The following is a 19,047-nucleotide window of genomic DNA, read 5'->3' as shown; positions in this document are numbered from 1 at the left end:
TTTGGCAATGCCTTTTGGTCTCAGAAACGCACCTTCAGTATTTCAACGCACAGTCATGCAAGCACTTGGAGACCTTGCAAATACGTTTGTTGTCGTTTATATGGATGACGTAATGGTGGCTGCTGCAACAAAAAGTGAGGCTTTGGAAAGGTTGCAAATTACTCTTGATTGTCTTACGAATGCTGGATTCTCATTCAATATCTAGGATATGAAGTGAGTGCAGGTGAAATCCGACCGAATTCGCTTAAAGATACAGCGTTAACTACCTTGCCACCTCCTCAGTCAGTTTCTGCTTTACGCCAATTTATTGGATTAGCGTCTTATTTCAGGCAATTCATGCAAGGATTTTCCTGTTTTATGAAACCGTTGTACCTTTTGACTTCGGAGAAGAATGATTTTGTTTGGAAATCGGAACATGAAGAAATTAGACAGAAAGTTATTTCTATTCTTACACAAAAGCCAGTTTTAGTAATTTTGATCCTCACCATCCTATTGAGTTGCATACCGATGCAAGTTCTAGGGATACGGTGCCATCTTGTTACACAAAATCAACAACAAGTCTCATGTCATTGAATATTTCAGTAAGGCTGCTTCTCCCGCTGAATCACGATATCATTCCTATGAATTAGAAACTCTTGCTGTTGTTTTATCTATAAAACATTTTCGCCATTATTTATTGGGTAGAAATTTTGTTGTCTTCACTGATTGTAACTCACTTAAGGCATCAAGAACTAAACAGGATCTATGTCCTAGAGTACAAAGATGGTGGGCGTACTTACAGTCCTTTACATTTGATATACAATATAAAGAAGGTAAACGAATGTCTCATGTTGACTTTTTTTTCAAGAAATCTGCCTTCAGCCGAGTTGACTTGCAAAATTCCGGAAAAACGAGTTAATTTGGCAGAGATATCGGACAATTGGCTTTTGGCCGAACAGCGTCAAGATTCTGAAATTGTTGATATTGTAAATAAATTGAAAGAAAATTCTCTTGCTGAGGACATTGCTAAAACTTATGAGCTGAGAGCAGGAATATTATATCGAAAAATTCAGCGAAATGGTAGAACTCGATCTTTATCAATTGTTCCTCGATCATTTAGATGGTCCGTAATAAATCAGATCCATGAGTCCATCATGCATTTGGGATGGGAGAAGACCTTAGATAAGGCCTATGACTATTACTGGTTTGATAACATGTCCAAGTACATTCGGAAGTTCGTTGAGAACTGTATTACGTGTAAAATGTCAAAGTCTTCTTCGGGTAAAGTTCAAGTAAGTCTTCATCCAATACCAAAAGTAAATATACCTTGGCACACTATTCACATCGACATAACTGGGAAGTTGAGTGGCAAGTCTGATCAAAAAAGAGTATATCATTGTTCAGGTGGATTTTACTAAATTTGTTTATTTAACCCACACGCTTAAAATTGATGCTGAAAATTGCATAAATGCTGTCACGTCAGCTATTTCTCTGTTTGGAGTACCAAACCGCATGATAGCGGATCAAGGCAGATGTTTTGCCAGCACAAGATTTAGTGAGTTTCGTTCACAACAAAAAATTAAATTGCATTTGATTGCGACAGGTGCGAGTAGAGCGAATGGACAAGTCGAACGCATTATGAGCACCTTAAAGAACTTATTAACTGCCGTTGAAACTAGCAATCGATCTTGGCAAGATGCCTTAGGAGAAGTTCAATTAGCTTTGAACTGTACGGTTAGTCGAGTGACAAAGGCAAGCCCTTTAGAATTGTTTATCGGTAAAGTTGCCCGCCCGTTGGGATTGCTTCCTCCCTGCGATATGCTAGAAGAGGTCGACTTGGCAGAAGTGAGAGCACGAGCAGGTCAAAATATTTTAACTGCAGCAGCATATAACAAGGAGCAATTTGATAGAAACAAGGCTAAAGTTGTTGGATGTAAGGTTGGAGATTTCGTATTGTTAAAAAATGAAGAGAGGCATCAAACAAAGTTGAGTCCAAAGTTTAGGGGGCCTTTTCAAATAACTGAATTGTTAGAGGGGGATAGATATATGGTAAGGTCTTTGACAAATAATAGAAAGTATAAATATGCTCATGATGACATAAGAAAAATGCCGGATGGACAAATACCAGTTGAATTTGAAGGTTGTAATAAGGATTTAAGTAGTGAAAAAGAAACTGTTGAAAGAGACAGTAGTGAAAAAGAAACTGTTGAAAGAGACAGTAATGAAAAAGAAACTGTTGAAAGAGACAGTAATGAAAAAGACACTGTTGAAAGAGACAGTAATGAAATCATGTGAAGAGAAACTGTTGCAAGAGACAGTACAGGTGCCTTAAAGGTTAATAATGAAATTTGTAATAATAATATAAGCACAAGTGCAAAACAATTGTTTTGATCATGGCGTGTGGCGCATTAGATAATATAATGTAAAAACTGAATGGTTAATGATAATGTAAAAATGAGCTATGTATGTCAAAGAAAAGAATTTGTATTAGTTAAGAAAAAAAAAACACAGAAAAATGAAGATGTAATTTGTAATGAAAATTATAACGTTAGACGAGAAATGAAAAGTTTTATTTGAATAAATTGTTATGAGTTGATTGAATGGTAACAAAGCATTTTTGGAAAAATTGCACGAGGTCGTGTAATGGTCAGGATGGCCGTGTCGGCGCACACTAATAGTGTGTGTATATGTTGGTGTGAGTGTGTGGGTATGCTGTTGTAGGAATTTCACCAGAGGCTTAATTTCATCATTATAGGAATATTGCATCAGTCACTAATTGCGCCGTGATTAATTGTGTGTGTATGTTGTCGCTTTAAGAAGTGTCGTTTTAGCAGGGCGACAGCGTAGTGTCGCTGTCGCCGAGTGTTGTTCGGTGGTAAGCATAGAATGAAGAAGGGACGACGCAGGCAGTTGCGTATAGATCGTCGTGTATGCAAAACCGAAACTCGCTGTGTTATTACGATGTCGGAAAATAGCGGCGCTGCAACATATATATATTCTTGATCAGCGTCAACAGCCGAGACGATATAGCCATGTCCGTCTGTCCATATGAACACCTAGATCTCAGAGACTATAAGAGATAAAGCTATAATTGTTTTCGACAGCATTTGTTATGTTTGCACGCAGATCAAGTTTGTTTCAAATTTTTGCCACACCCACTTCCGCCCCCGCAAATCAAAAAAATCGAATAACAAGCGTAGATTTAAAGCTAGTGTTGCGAATTTTGGTATATACAATAATAACTGTAGTAGTTATGATTCCTGAGAATTTGGTTGCGATCAGATAAACATTTTGCAAGTTATTAAAGAAATACTTTTGTATGGGCAAAAACGTCTACTGATCTGATATATGGGCCGTCTAAGGCATATTTTGAATGCGCTTCTACACCGATATACTACATATACCAGTTGGTATATTTTTAGTATTTTTGCAGTATATTAGTTATATTTTGAGAATAATACCGCAGAATATATTGCTTTTATTTAAAATGGGTAGCGGGTATCTCACAGTCGAGTACACTCGACTGTAGCTTTCTTACTTGTTTTTCGTTGTTCGCGCCATAGCCGTTTATTGGAAAGTTGTATCGCTTATCGCCGCATACGCAAGTCCGATTATAACGTCGAAAGTATAACCGACGCGTATAACCACCGGCAATCGTCAAAACGGGAACGAGACCCAAGTGTGCACGTCACAATGCAACGTGGGACGATGCAGAAGAAATCCGGCGACAACGGGCCACGAAGAACGGATGCCACTCGCCACCAACAGGAGCGGACAACGAACAACGCATCCAGCGCCGACCAGGAGGAGGAGCCCGACTGGTGAGTCAGTGACAGGCCCGTCCTCTGTCCGACCTTCAGTGGACACGTTCAAATACTTGCAATCATATGTAGTAGCCGATTGCTCGATCGAGCTCGCAATTGTCGTCAACTCTGAACTATATAACTGATACAGCAACGAATTTGTTTTAAGATCTTTATTCGTATGTTGACTTCTTAGCTTCGCTTAATCACTACTCGTCAATTATTTGTACTATGTCTAGAGCATAAAACTAGTATTGAATGAAACAAAGCAATCAAAACATGTTCGTCTATAAAAAATGAAAAGGAAAAGAAATAAATTAAAAGATTTTATAAAGTGTAACAAATTAAAATTCAAAATTAAATTAAAGTAGATTCACATTTGTTTTTGTAAAAAAGACAGAGTAGGGACGACAAAACACCTTCATACGCACATACCTAGAAATTTACTTGCGGCGGGATTTATATATGTATATATATTTACTAATTTATATATATGCATATATTTTCTATCACCTCACCCATATCGCCCCTTCACCGACCCCAAGAGCTCTTAGGTAGGTTAAGGTTGACAATGAAGCCCCTGAGACAAATATACATACATAACATACAAACGTGCGTATATAAATTTATAAATAAATATATATATATTAATCTCCAGAAAGTGTAACGCATCAAAAAAAAAGTTGTCCTTTATATGGCTATATGGTTGTTTCGCCTCATCCTACTGCGTTATTCTTGTGTCTTGTTCCTTCGCCTTGCCGAAATATCTGTTAGTATAAGTAAATAAATTAAATGTTAGTATTTAAGTAAAATTTTGAATAATATAATAGTACTTGCGACGATGAACATGGTTGTGTGAGTTTTCTCGTCATGGAGGGGAGGGGAATTCCACAGCGCTACGCCGGATGAGGAGCAGCCACTGATGTAGTGGCCAACGCGAGGGAGTTGGCGCCGATGTGACCATCTCCGGCAGGGTGGGTACGCCGGGGTCCAGCTGTGGCCCTATTCAAACATAGGGTGTATATTCCCAATTGTGTTTCGTGTCATGCCAAGACCGTGACTGCAAGAATTTCCTGTAGATCGCTAGATGACTTTTCTTGTAGAATGCTTCTTGCAATGAGTCTGGTGTACGCGCCCTCTTAGCGCAACGCGTAAGTTCCCTAACGCCTACTTTTCTCAACATGTGCAATTTTGTGTATCATTTGTCATTTGTTTTGTGAGTGCCGTACAAGAAAGTTAATTTTTTCCTGCGCGTCTTTTATAAAACAATAAAAGGTAAGTTGTTAATATTTTTAAACTACTATTCTAATCTGATTTAAATTAAAAAATATATTTGTATGTGTATTTATATTTACAGTTTTGAGGACCACGACAGAATATAGAAAACGGCGAAATAAATTAGTTTTTTCTTTTAGCTATTAGATTATTTAGTCATAAGTAAAACTGTTTAATATAGTTATAATATAAAATATAATATATATATTTAAGTACTCATTGTTTTAGTTTTAATGAATTTAAGTTGAAGTATAATAAACATTTTATTTACTGCATATATTTTTGAGCGTATTTTTATTTTGCATATTCCGAACTACGCACTAGAATCTAAGCACAAATTTTCTGCACGAGCTGGACCACATATTTTCTACAAGAAACGTCGAGTACAAATTCTGCCAGCGCAGTTGAGGGAAATTTAAATTTCCCTTTGGCAGAATTTATACTCGACGTTTCTTGTAGAAAATCAGTTCCGCATATACGGCAAACTGAAATGATAAATTCTTTTCTCATCTTGTGTCTACACAAGACGAGACCTGGTGTCCAGGTATTGCAGAAAATCAGTGCTTAGATTCCAGTGCGTAGTTCGGAATATGCAAAATAAAAATATGCTCAATAATATATGCAGTAAATAAAATGTTTATTGTACTTCAAATTAAATTTATTTAAACTAAAACAATGAGTACTTAAAATTATATATTATCTAAACAGTTTTACTTATAATTAAAAAAATCTAATAGCTAAAAGAAAAAATTATTTATTTTGCCGTTTTCTATATCCTTTGTCCGGGACAATGCCTTTTAGTTTCTATTTTTATCATCCAACATAGCTCTTTAGTGGTCCTCACAACTGTAAATATAAATACAAATCCAAATATATTTCTTAATTTAAATCAGATTAGATAGTAGTTAAAAAATATAAACTTACCTCTGATTGTTTTATGTTCTTTCTATTTTCTATATAAATATGTTCCAATTGCTGGGTGATCTAGAGTTTCTAATAACTTCATTGAAGTGAAGAAGCGATCAAATGTCAAACTCCCGAATGGATGAAACCAATCTCATTACTACCCTTTCTCCGAGAGTGTGGGGTGATTGAATCGGCTGAATATTATTTGACTCCTTCTCATCCAAACCTTTATACCGCGTTTAATAGGCTTCAATGACATATATTGTTCATGCTTGATCCACCTTTGAATTTAACCATACATTCATTATCAGACTGAAAAGGAATGTCGCTACGAGCTGCATCAAATATGTACAACGTACAATATCAGCAATATAATAGTCCTTAGTGATTATTTTTCATGCTAGTAATAGAAAGCGATCTCGTGACATACAATTCTTGATAACAGAATTGTTCATCGAATCATTCTTGCTCCAATAGTCCTTTAGTAATGGCACCTTATTGTAATGCATAATTAGTGTTACTCCAAGAAAAAATAAAATTTCATTAGCAGCACTGAGTCCTCGGTTTGAATCCAATTCATACGAGTTAATCTCTGATTCGTACATTCAGCAATTCGTACACGCAAATTATATGGAAAGAGCTTGCTAAAAACTTGGAACTCAGTGCAGTCATCAGTAATGTTCAACAGAACTTTTGTATCACGTTCAGATGGAAATTGAAACTTTGGCTTGAAGTCTGGATGGCTTTCAGAAGTGACGTTTACCCAGTGGACTTTTACTCCTTGCGATTCGTCGTGGTTTTTCTTTACAATCGTGAGTGGTAATTTTGTCACCAACCTCACTGTCTGGAGTGAATTCCTCAGAGCTATCACAAACAAATTTACTTCCAGAATCTTCAAAATCATCACTTTAGTCCAATTCTTCGAGCAGAATTCGCTTCACGTCCTCTAGATTTAGTTTTCTTTTTGACACCTGAAATGTTGCTTGGGATTATATATCCCACCCAAAAAAAGAATTGGTATTTTAAGTCCCATTTTTCTAAAATAATTTATAACTTACAATTTATTAGTGTTTAACACTTCCAAAATATATTTTAGATTATTTTATTATTCTCACAGAAAACCCGCAAACAGTGTGCATCTTGATGCTTACACATGTGTTTTTTCAAATTTTGCAAAAGAACTGACGAAATTTTACCGAAGTTGTGAAATTCATCGTCAATTTTGCATTTACATATGTTTAATGTTACTTTTGTATTGTGAAATAGATACTTAAAGCTGCTTTGGGATAGTTCACATAAGCGATCGCTTTAAAATTGATAAAAATACGGAAGTTTGAAAATTGCTGGGACGTACTATACATATTGTCCCAGTAGTTCCGAAAGGGTTAATGACGTAACCCTAAAAGAAGTGTAACAAAAATATAAATGCAAAATTGTGTTTGGGAAAAAGTTCGTGGTATTTGTTTTCTTTTTTTTTTTTGCAATTACGTAACACGACTTTATTATCACTTCATCTCAGTGCCGTACAGATCGAGACGCCGTTGGCTGAACACTGGAATTTGCTGACGCACCTGATCCACAATAGCAAAGTCAATGTCGGCTGTTACAGTCTGTTCGCCTTCATCGGCGCACGCGATGATCTTCGCCCACGGGTCGATGATCATTGAATGGCCGTAGGCAACATAATCAGCAGCGAGATCTCTGGCCGGCGACGTGGTAACTACAAACAATTGATTATCATTGGCACGCGCTCGTTGCAATAGCTCCCAATGCAAAGGTCCCGTTGTCATATTAAAAGCGGCAGGGTAGATGATCATCTCGCAGCCATCATTGCGATAGAGTCGTGCCATTTCCTCGAATCGAATATCGTAGCATATTCCAATACCAATTTTACGTCCCTCAATCTTGAAAGTGGTAAATTCATTGCCCGGGGACAGCGTCTCAGACTCCTTAAAGCGGATGCCACCCTTCACATCAATATCGAACAGATGCATCTTTCGATGCTTGGCGATCAACTCACCACTTGGAGCCCAGACAGTACAAGTATTAAAGATGCGGTCATTCTCACCCAACTCGGGAATAGTTCCGCCTACTATAAAGACCTGATTTTCCAATGCCGCCTTTGAAAGTTGTTGACTGGTGAAGCCATCTGGAATTTGCTCGGCATACTCGCGAAAATATTTCGTTCCGTATGGACAATTGAAGCATTCTGGCAGCGTTATTAAATGCGGCTGATGATCTTTGACCACCTTCTCAATTTTTATGATCGCATTACGGACATTGGTAGTTTTGTCTCTCGAACTCTTAAGCTGCAAAAGTGCGAGTCGCAAAGCTGGCGGAGATTTACTTATAGTAAGTAAATTGACATTTAATTATCTGAGACTTTTATACTCACTATTGATAGCTTTCGCCATGCTCAAGATTCTAAAAACTAGAAGTTTACTTTATCATGTTATTACTTGTAGAGGTTAATAAATATCGATAACAATTCGATATTCTTTGATTTTAAAGGACTGAAATCGTAAATTCTATAGCCAAATAATATCATAAGCTATTGTATTATTGAAATAATTATTCTTTTAAATTAATAATATTGAAAGCCGGTTTGGAATATATCCCTAAGATTCAGAAACCCAGAGAATAGGCATACAAAGACTACTTCAAGTTTCCAATCGAATGGCATCAATGCAGAGAGAGAGATACTAGATAGCATAAGTAGACCAGAGATCTATTTTCCGGTTTGGACTGTCTGAAAGCAAGATTACCGTCGTATTCCATAAGCGACTGCGACTGTGTGTAAGAGAGGGAGACCGCATAATCAATGATGCGACAATGCTTCTGAAAAGGTGACACACTGCTTCACACAAATTTACAAGGTAGCTGCACAACTTTATGAATACAAAAATATCGGATGTGAAAGAAATTTTCTTTTTTCTTTTTATATAATATTGTATGAAGTATGTATGTTTGGTATTTTTCTAGAAAAAAGTTCGATGGAAATCAGTCGATTATTAAACTCATAATTTATTTAGACCAAATGTATCTGCTTCAATAAGCAAATACATTTTTACACCAAATGCATGTTTACACAAAAACTGCATCACGTAAACAGCTGTTTAGGGGCGAAAAAGTAAACAAACTTGGGTAGTAAGAAGAAGAATAACAAAGGCAATAGAAACATATTATCCGAAAATGAGCAATTTAATAAATTATGCGACATTAAGGGCATTCAAAATGTGTACGTATATATACATTTTATTTATTATTCATCAATTGAATCTACATATTTCCGTTTTATATTATAACAGAGAAGACTCGCTCTGCAATGACTATACGAAGTGGTCAAATTAATCGTCTTGTCGATTTATTTTTTAATCAATTTAATTTTCTCGACATATTTAGTTTTTTAGAAGAATTGCTGAAAAGTTTTGAATAATTTGAAGGCGCCAAGATTTTTAATCAGCTGATTTTCACAGATATCGCACTTATTTCGATAAATATACAAAAACATTGCGCTACATACGGCGCCATTTTCAGAATCATTTCCGCATGTAAAATTTATTAAAATTTTCTTCATCTATTGTTAAGGTATATTTCCTGTTCTTTTGTTTCTTCACTTTTGAATAAAGTATTAAGAAAACTACAAAATAAAAATATAAAAAAATTGCCGCAGCTCCATTAGCCGTTCCTCTCTTACACACAGCCGCGTTTGATGCGGCGGAAGGTTCTACTTAATGGAAATTTCAATGATGCAGTTCAGGGTAAACAGCGTATTACAAATTTTAAAATTATAAAGTTCGATATCTTGCAAATATTTAAAATGAAAATAAAATTAAAAAATCTAAATGTATGTGTTCTCTCGAACTCTACGAATTTATAAAGAAGTGAGTGGAGTTTTCGATCGATAAATAAAGTATATATTTAAGTAATTGGCACTAAATTTGAATCACTTTAAAAATTAAAAATTTCTAAATTCCGTTAAGTCGATTTCAATAAGCTCCTAAAAATAACCAAAAATCTTAATACACCAGATAAAAATACTTATGACGAGCTTGTAGTATTCGCGTTAGAAATTGACGCTGTTATATTCTCTTCCCTCACGACAACGAGGTGTCCCTTTATTGGAAGTAGAAGTTAACGCTCCTCTAGTGTAAACAGCCTATTACATATGTTTTTGTCATTCAAAGTGGCAACGCTAGGCTTATCAGCTGTTTCAGCCGTGCGTTCTCGAATAACGTAATCATAAATAATTATAAATTATAAAAAGTGTATTAATCTTAACTGCGTTATTTGGTTTTCCACAGTATGTCTGGATCAAAAGTTCTTCGATCATTGCTGCACGAGTTACGGCAAGCAGCTTCCGATGCTAACGATATGAAAAAAATCTCTGGCTGCTCGTTATATACGGGCACAGTACAAAAGATTTGAAACAACCGACCAGCAATTGTGCAAAGCTCGCAATGAGGCAATCTTTTTGGGGCAGACGTACCTTACATATTTGAGTAGCCAACGTAAATACAACGAGATTTACAGGGAGTATCATGGTCGCGGCGAACGATCCGTAAAAGAAACTGCAGACCTTGTGGGATTCAAACTGCCTACGGATCCTAAATGATGGGCATTCTTCAATTTAATGATAACATTGAGACTTAAATTGTAAATGTCACGCACTTTTTAATTAAAATAAAGTGTGAAACTTGTAAGTTGCGATAGCATTGGCATTTCTTATATTATGTTTCGTTCGTAAGATAAAATATTGTAATAAAAAGACCACAGAGTCCACTGTTCTATTAGATTAAAATTGTGCCAAAAACGTAATATTTAAATCAAAAACAATATAGGACATTAAAATTCCTTTAATCTATTTAAGCTTTAGCTCTACTTTTTCATTTTAAGTAAGTATAAGTATAGGTTACAAATATTTCTTGAAAATATATTTCTTGAAATATGCATTTAGGGTATATTAAAAAAAGAAACACTATATGAAGTTATTTTTTATACAAGTATATTTGAGAAAAGAATCCTAGAGGGTATTTGTATTTTCATCAATTTAGTTATTGCATAAATGACACGGGTTCGAGGCTCGTTTACCTTATAATTGCTACTATTGTGAACGGTTTTAAAATTACTCATGGATTTCAATTGATGAATCGACGACTAGATATGTATATATATTCATATCTAAGAGGAATGCTAAGTATCTTTAAAATGGTTGCGGGACAACTGGCGAGTCGGTTATATGAACATTTGTCTAAATGTTCATCTTAACGTATCATGTTTTTTCGTGAGGTGAACTCTTAATGATAATCAGATAATTATTATCATTATCCGTGTTTCTAAAAATATAAATAAGGAGCACATTTCTATACTTCTACACAATATTCCGATACTCCGCATTTTCACGTTCCTTAAGAATGCAGTCGTGTTGGAAGCTAAAATATTAGTGCTTTGCATATTACATATTGTATAATTTAACAAACTCAAGGAAATACATATATATGTTATACATAGTGCTTGAAATGATAAAATCAGAAAATCAGTTGAAACAAGCTTTGTTGTATTCCTTTATCAAAACATTGGAATTCGTCTGCTGGGTTACGTTCAACCGGTTTTATTGACTCTCTCACTTAGCTCGTATTGCTCATTCGCTGCTTGTCGGCAGCGGCGTCGTCTTGTACAACGTCATCGCCGTCATTTTAGTCGCTCGGCGCTCAGTTTTCACTAAGCATTCAAGGCAGACGGTTCGATTCGTTTTGTTTTGCTTCGTTTCGTTTCGGTACAATTGTGCCTATTTTATTTCTGATGGTTGCGCGGTACACGTATCTTTTATTTTGGTAGTGTAGAGTTACTCAGTGGCTCTGTGAGCTGGCCATGTGACGGTAAAGCATCTATAGTTAAGGAACGAGTTCCTATGGTTACAGTGCGACGGGTATACTCAACAGATTGTTAATTGTAATAATAAAATGAGCAACCTATTAAGTGTATATTGTATATAATCTTGTATGAAAATATATTCATACTGGTGCATATGAAGATAATGCAATTTCAACGCTTTTTGCGCTGATAAATCTTGTTGCAAGTGACAACCCCACCCAGAAGAAAAAGGAAAAATAAATTGGAAAAATAAGCTAAGCAGCTTGCGTGTTTCGATCTGCACAAGAATTATAGTTTATAGAATTACATATAACTGTGAGTTTGCAATTGGTGTTCTGGCTCTTGGTGTTCTTTCATCACCACGTATTGTTGTTGCTGATTTGTTGTTCTCTTCTTCGCAGCCAGGGTTGTTATTATTGTTGTGGTTGTTTTTGCTGGCTGCGATTGTTTGTAGCTATGACTATGGCTAGCTAACCCGTTTATGTTTTACTTGACTTGCTGCAATTTCCAACATAGAGAAACAAGAATACGCATAGGTACGACAAGCGCAGTTGGGCGTAATAGTATCAGTACTAGTATCTTTGTATCCGTAAGATGCTTACATACATATGTACATATGTATGTACCTAGTACTGCACTATGCACAATTGCTGCTGTGGCTGCGTCTGCGGCTGCTGTCGCTGCCGTTAACGTTAACGTTGCGTCGTTTCCTTATTGACTCGACAGTTGACGCGACTTGGCAATGTTTATTTTTGTTTGCTCACCAAAAAGCGGGAAAAACAAGTTTTAAGTCTTCGGCTGTGTGAAACGAAAAGAGCAACAACTGTGTCGCAGAAAAAAATTTACAAAAGTTCAATTGAAGTGAGAAAAGCACCAACATACAACCCAGATACCAATTTAAAAATACGACAAAACAAACCCGCTGAATTTAAATTTTTAGCCAAGCTAAAAAACAAAGCGCTTATTAGGGGCAAGTGTACATATATGTATGTTCGACTATATTTAGAGAGCCGGGATTCTCCCTAATAATCTCGTTTATCAAAAAACCCCTCAAGCTATGTTCAGTGTTCAAGAAAATATCGCGTCAAGTGCAAATATGTCGAACAGCGATGGCCTCAATTGTGACGACAACTGCATGTGAAAGTTTTTTTTTGGCTGCGAGAGCTTTTAAAAGTATCTCAAAGTGTGTGACAAAAATTATAAAAATAACAGAGAGCCCGAGTGCGATCAAAAAGAGAGTGTACATATAATCGGCACATGTTTATGGCGATTAGTATTGGCATGCAACAAGTGTTCTCCATATGTCTACTCTTATTTGTGGCGCGATGTGATGTGTGTGTTGTGTATTTCGAGACTGTGTTGTGCAATTTTCAGAAGTGAAGTTATTCATATATGTTTCATTTTTAGCTCTGCCACTTGTTACTCATTGTTAATTTTGCAAAATAATAATAACAATAATCAAATTCGATCGCTTCGAAAGTAAATCACAAAGCCAAAATGGGCTTCTCATCGGCGTTGCAGAGCCGTGCAGCTCATGAAGCGTTGATCGTCCGCCAAGATGCAGAACTGCGTCTAATGGAGACCATGAAGCGATCTATTCAATTGAAAGCCAAGTGCGACAAGGAATACGCTATCAGTTTGGCTGCGGTTGCTCAACAGGGACTTAAAATTGATCGAGCTGATGAAATGCAAGGTAAGCTCTCGAGATATTGATATTCTTATAAATTAAAATATCCGCCGAGACACTTCAATTCTATTTATATATATTCTTATAGATCATATGTATATCATATTTTATGTTCGATTAAACGAATACAATGCGAATGTTACCCAAAGAATATTTAAAAGGCTATAATTTCTGTATCTCAAAATAACTTTATTTCTAACTTTTGTGTTTGTCTAACTCATTAAAGTTATTTTAAGTCAGAAACGCCAATGCTTGTAACAGATCCGAACTCCTGATGATGTCCTTCAATATAATCGTATAAATTTCTAAAATACAGTGGCTGTTGTTGTCAGCATGCTTGTCATACCCGTTACCGATAGGGTAGAAGAGTATAATAACTTTGTACCGGCAGGAAATGTATGTAACAGGCATAAGAAGGCATCTCCGATCCTATAAAGTACATACATATAGTCATTATCAGCGTCAACATCAGAGAAGATCTAGTCATGTCCGTATGAACTCCTAGATCTCAGAGACTAAGATTTTCTATAGCTCTCTTACTTGCACATATTTGTCTTCTCATTATGTCGGCGTTATCGGATTCCTGTAGTTTTTTGTACCCGATAACTGTAGGGTAAAAGGGTCTTATAACAGTCATCTCTGACCCTTTAAAGTACATATATATTATATTCTTCTCGTTAGCCACTGAGACGATATAACCATGTCGATCTGTCGCGTTTGTCGGACTATCCGTATTAAACAATGGAAAACGGATTCTGCTGTCGGATCTTAGTTGCTTTGCTTGGCAATAACTGTATTTTCTACTCTATAATATATTTTCAATGTAGTACTATAACGAAATACCTACGGTATATTTAAGTATTTTTTCGGTATGTTAATTAGGTATATATAATACGGCAATGTTTTGATTTTTTTGAAAATTGGTAGCGGCTCGAGCACACTTGACTGTAGCTATTTTACTTGTTATTTGTTTGATATATTTGGCCCTCTTCAGATCGCAAATTGAAATTAAAACAAATATATTTTACATGAGGTGTAGTAATATGAAAAGTTGTTGTTTACTTCGAATCGAAAAGTAAACCATTATTAAATATTCATTCAACTATATCGTCATAAACTTGAAATTGGTTTCACATATAATAACAAAATGTTTGTACGCAGTAGCTTTCTTCTTTTATTACTCTATATAGACACCGATGAATGTTTAGAAGCTTATAAGATATATGTGCCATAGTCATGCATTTATGGCATTTTTTTCTAAGCTAACTGAGGTTTGCCCACAATACTATGTACAATTTGTATTACTCACTCGAGTGAATGGATTCAGCTTGTTGTGGAATGAGCTAGAGACATCGCAGGATACTATGTTGGTATTAGTCACAGGCGGGGTTATTGATAAGCTGCAAATAATGCGCCAAAAACTTTCGCCTTCACTGATTGGCCACACGCCAGTAAATTGTCGTGGTCTCACAATGCGACGCTAGCGGGTCAGTCAACTTGGTCCTATAGGAAAGTACAGCGACATCGCCTTGATCGCATATCGATTTCATGTCAGACAAATTATATAATAGTTAAGAGCACGACAAATTGAGATTAAATCTGTATAAAGGAGTGTAAATGCTTAACTCTTTGCATAACATGTTGGGGTCTTAAAGTCTAATCGCTCTAGAAAAACTCTTGATGAGCGCAACGCTAAACAAGTAAGTAAGCTACAATCGAGTGTGCTCCATTATGTGATACCCGCTTTAAATAAATACCGAATATACCGAATGCTATAATTGGTATATTAATATATTTTTACATTTTAAACATACCATAGAAAATCCCATTTGATGTTGACGCTGATCAAGAGCATATTCATTTTGCGGCCAAGGGTGGGTCATTTTACCTGTTACACACATTTCCAGCATGCTCAAAGTTGTAATACCCCTCGACCCTATGGGTGAATGTTGTAATGTTCAGTGTTAACTAAGTCACAATTGCTATACTGACTATTAAGCCATAAACCCTGGTGTTAGGTGAAGCGGCAAGTCAATGACTACTTTCAGACTTGTAAATTTGCTACAAAGTAGATTTTCACCTTTTTCAAGAACTTGCGACTTTATTTGTCAATTGGCTCTGATATACAACTATACAATAATCAAAAAAACTAATTTTAAATAAACTGATAAAATACGTACTGCAATAAACAAAACTTTGTTAGCTTGGCTGCTATTAACTTACATTATATTACATTGCAATATTTCAAGGATTTTGAGATATATAAATTGATTTTCTTTGATTTTTAAATTTGGTGCATTTTTTACGCCCAAAGTTCGTTAGGAGACATGCCATGGGCTTTGATTAAGTGAACATATTTTTACGCAAGCATCGTTACCTGAAAATGTTTTTTTTTTTATTATTATTTGTATTTTAGGCAGTCTCATCACAAAGTCTTGGCGATCTTACATGGATGAGCTTGACCAGCAAGCGAAGCAGTTTAAATTGAATGCCGAACAACTTGAAGTTATTTGCGACAAGTTGGCTCACCTCTCACAAGACAAACGCAAAGCGCGCAAGTCTTATCAGGAGGAGCACAGCAAAATTGCAGCACGTCTGAATCATGTGAGTACTCAAACAGTTTTCTGATATAATATTTAAACCATAAACGAGAATATTTTTAAAGTCAAATATTACTTGTAATTGTAAAATAGTATACGTATTTGTTTTGCCTTCAATTAAAGCATTGCTCTGCTATTAGATAGCTTTCGAGGGTGCTCGACTGTGAGGTACCTGCTACCCAGCGTTAATAAAAAGCAAGTAGGAAAAATATGAAGCAATGAGAATGTATTTCTGAATTCAACGTTTTTGTACTGAACGTAGGGGGTACTTATGATTCTTGATAAGCTTTTAGGTATTCAATTTGCTCGCAAGCATAAATGCTTCCTAAAGACTATATTTGTTTTTTTTTGTGTTTATGTTGAAGATTACTTTTTATTTATTTTTTTTCAATATCTTCCACAATTTGTATCTGATCGCAACAATATATCCAGGAATCATAAGGACTATAGTTTTAGTTGTAAGCATCCAAATTATACTTGTCATTCGATTTTTTTATAATCAAAGGTCAATATTACATATATTATATTACACATTTATTTAATTAGATTACAACATAAAATAGAAGAAAGCAGAAACTTGGAATAAGTAGAAACCTCTTCATTAAATCAGATGATTAAATTAATAATTAAGTATAATGTAAATTATAAATTTAAATTATTAATATTTAACGTAAATGCATCTCGGTAAAACTGTAGTGGAATTAATCAACCATAGGGTAGGTGATTTATAAAGAGTATTCTATAGTCATCGATATTTTTGAGAAAAGAGGAGAGAAAACTAATTTATGTAGGCATTTTATTTCGATCGCTTAATTTATCTTGTTTCAATTGAGTTTAATTCTTTAAATTCGCGGAGTAGCTGAATTGAGAAAATTGAGAAATGAGACATCTCGAAGAAGCTGTGTTGTGAACTTTTTGTGTTAGTCATGGACTCGTAATGTGTACTTATAGTTATTCCGACATTAATAAACAAGAAGCAAAGCTATAGTCGAGTGTGCTCGACCTGCTACCAATTTTCAATAAAGACCTTTACATGACCCGTAGGCCTTGACGCAAGTTTGACTTCCTAGTAGAATTGCACATTTGCCCGTTCGGCTAGGGCTTCGCATATTTATTGGCAGACCGCAGATTGCTAGGATTGATTTACATTTGTTAGAAAACAGAATTGAAAAAGGCCCCTACGCTGGGTAAATGTATGTGTAAGAGGTTGTTCTCTCATATTAATTACAATAGTAGGTACATTTAAAGAATTTATTAATACATTCATGTGCATACGCAATAACAACAACATCAAAGCCAACAATAACCTCAAAGACATACAGTACGCCATTGATATTGTAGATACTGTGATAAGATAGTGCGAGCAAGTGAACAAAAAATAAAAGCGACTTCGACATCAGCAATGGGAGTATAATTGAATGTGCGAATACAGCAACGCCATTATTGTACAAGTAAACGCATGAGCACCAGCTTATGATCTCAGTTGAATAGGCCCCTTAAGATTAAAAATCTTTTTGAGTTTTTTTTTACAGCTAGATTGCAGCTCCATTCCAGATTCTTCAATAAAATAATACTATAAGCATTTGAGCATTCACTACGTTTGTATATTGTCTATATGTATAAGCAGACATATTTCAATTATGATCGACGGGTTTGAATTCTCTTCATGACCATGTTTCTTTTTTCCGAAAATTAAATACCATCTTTATTGTGCTTCCCCCTTTATATTTGAATATCATGTGTCCACTTATTCGCTCTGATACTGAAAGCTAAAGGCAAATGACCATGTAGACGGCGAGTTGGTGAGCCATTTAATTGAACTGCTGTGACCTTCCTCTAGAGTTCTCAAGTGCTCCTAATTGGTACATAGTACATGAGAAATTATGTTTTGGTTATATACCAAGCAGTCGGTGCATTGCAAAAGATTAGAGATAATATTTGCTGATAGCAAATATTTACATATATATGAGTATGTATGCCGAAAAGCCTAGCATATATACATATATATACTCGTAAGTATGTATATATTACGATTGTCTTTGTTATTTTTGTTGCTCTTAGCTGCAACTGTTTGTCATTCCCGTGGAAGAAGAAAACAACAACTACTTTGACTGTGCCATAATATAGTATGTCTATTGCCGCAATGAAACCATGTTTAAGAGCATGACGTCATGGCGTGGCGTGCATCGTTGTCGCGTTGTCAAGGGTGGAAACATCGATGGAGAACGAGCGCGAGTATTGATTGTATAATTGCAATATATCTAATTGCGCAGATCAGAAATACTTTCACGGACCTTATCGATTTCAAAGATTTTGAGTCCAGCTTTTTACGCTCTGTATTTTGATGGTGTTTACTTTCAAATTCTTCCTTAAATAATAGTCACAAGATACAGAATAGACACTATATGACAATTCAAAAAAACGAAATTTTTGAGAAATAAATTTTTACATTTATTTTGTTATTATTTATTCATGTTCATGTATTAGTAAGGTACTATGAAGAATCATTAAATACAAACAAAAACAAAGTAAGAAAGCCACAGTGTGAGATATCCGATAACCATTTTGAATAAAAGCAAAATATTGCGGTATTATTCTCAAAACATACCAAAATAATATATTATATTACAAAAATACTGAAAATATACCAAACAGTATATACCACATTCAAAATATACCATAAAGTGGAAAATGTACCAGATTTGTGGGAGCGGAAGTCAGCGTGGAAAAAATTTGAAACAAACAAACATAATACATAATATACAAATCTATCTGTTATAGTCTCTGAGATCCAGTGTTTCTTACGGACCGACGGACATGGCTAGATCGTCTCAGCTGTTGACGCTGATCAAGAATATATATATCTTATAGGGTCTGAGATGCCTCCGTATGTCTGTTACATACTATGTATATTTCCTGCCGG

The 19,047-nt window shown here is 35.4% G+C and overlaps 3 protein-coding genes and 1 long non-coding RNA gene across 11 annotated transcripts in view; 3 read left to right on the top strand and 1 right to left on the bottom strand.

The window, feature by feature from the left end:
• Nucleotides 1-7,186: 7,186 nt before the first annotated feature.
• LOC133837906 (uncharacterized) lies at nt 7,187-7,649 on the top strand. Its single transcript, XR_009893882.1, has 2 exons — nt 7,187-7,419; nt 7,483-7,649. It is a non-coding gene; the product is annotated as an uncharacterized LOC133837906 (long non-coding RNA).
• LOC133837905 (omega-amidase NIT2) lies at nt 7,427-8,483 on the bottom strand. Of its 2 annotated transcripts, none has more exons than XM_062268817.1 (2): nt 8,359-8,483; nt 7,427-8,295 (listed from the first exon to the last, which is right to left on the bottom strand). In XM_062268817.1, the coding sequence occupies exons 1-2, from the start codon at nt 8,375-8,377 to the stop codon at nt 7,469-7,471; spliced, it is 846 nt and encodes a 281-aa protein (XP_062124801.1). In that variant the 5' UTR covers nt 8,378-8,483; the 3' UTR covers nt 7,427-7,468. The 2 variants fall into 2 exon arrangements, with proteins under 2 accessions (XP_062124801.1, XP_062124803.1); XM_062268819.1 differs by lacking the exon at nt 8,359-8,483 and having other exon boundaries at nt 7,427-7,912; nt 7,984-8,109.
• Nucleotides 8,484-10,267: 1,784 nt separating this feature from the next.
• Nucleotides 10,268-10,770, top strand: LOC133836353 (protein FMC1 homolog). Its single transcript, XM_062266798.1, is given in 2 exon segments — nt 10,268-10,334; nt 10,336-10,770. Coding segments are annotated over 2 exon segments (309 nt in total). The 5' UTR covers nt 10,268; the 3' UTR covers nt 10,579-10,770.
• A 905-nt stretch (nt 10,771-11,675) lies between these two features.
• The window catches only part of LOC133836184 (tyrosine-protein kinase Fer), a 29,321-nt gene continuing 21,949 nt past the window's right edge, over nt 11,676-19,047 (top strand). For 2 of the 7 annotated variants that reach the window (XM_062266522.1, XM_062266518.1), the window contains exons 1-3: nt 11,679-11,915; nt 13,245-13,530; nt 15,941-16,128. In XM_062266522.1, the coding sequence (XP_062122506.1) occupies nt 13,335-13,530; nt 15,941-16,128 (384 nt within the window). In that variant the 5' untranslated portion in view covers nt 11,679-11,915; nt 13,245-13,334. Of the gene's footprint in view, nt 11,916-13,244; nt 13,531-15,940; nt 16,129-19,047 lie in introns of all 7 variants that reach the window. The other 5 variants (XM_062266525.1, XM_062266520.1, XM_062266521.1 and 2 more) reach the window with 5 other exon arrangements.

Source organism: Drosophila sulfurigaster, chromosome 2R (assembly GCF_023558435.1).
Source record: "Drosophila sulfurigaster albostrigata strain 15112-1811.04 chromosome 2R, ASM2355843v2, whole genome shotgun sequence".
NCBI lineage: Eukaryota > Metazoa > Arthropoda > Insecta > Diptera > Drosophilidae > Drosophila > Drosophila sulfurigaster.
The sequence above is the reverse complement of the archived record's forward strand: the minus strand, read 5'-3'. Positions and strand labels throughout refer to the sequence as shown.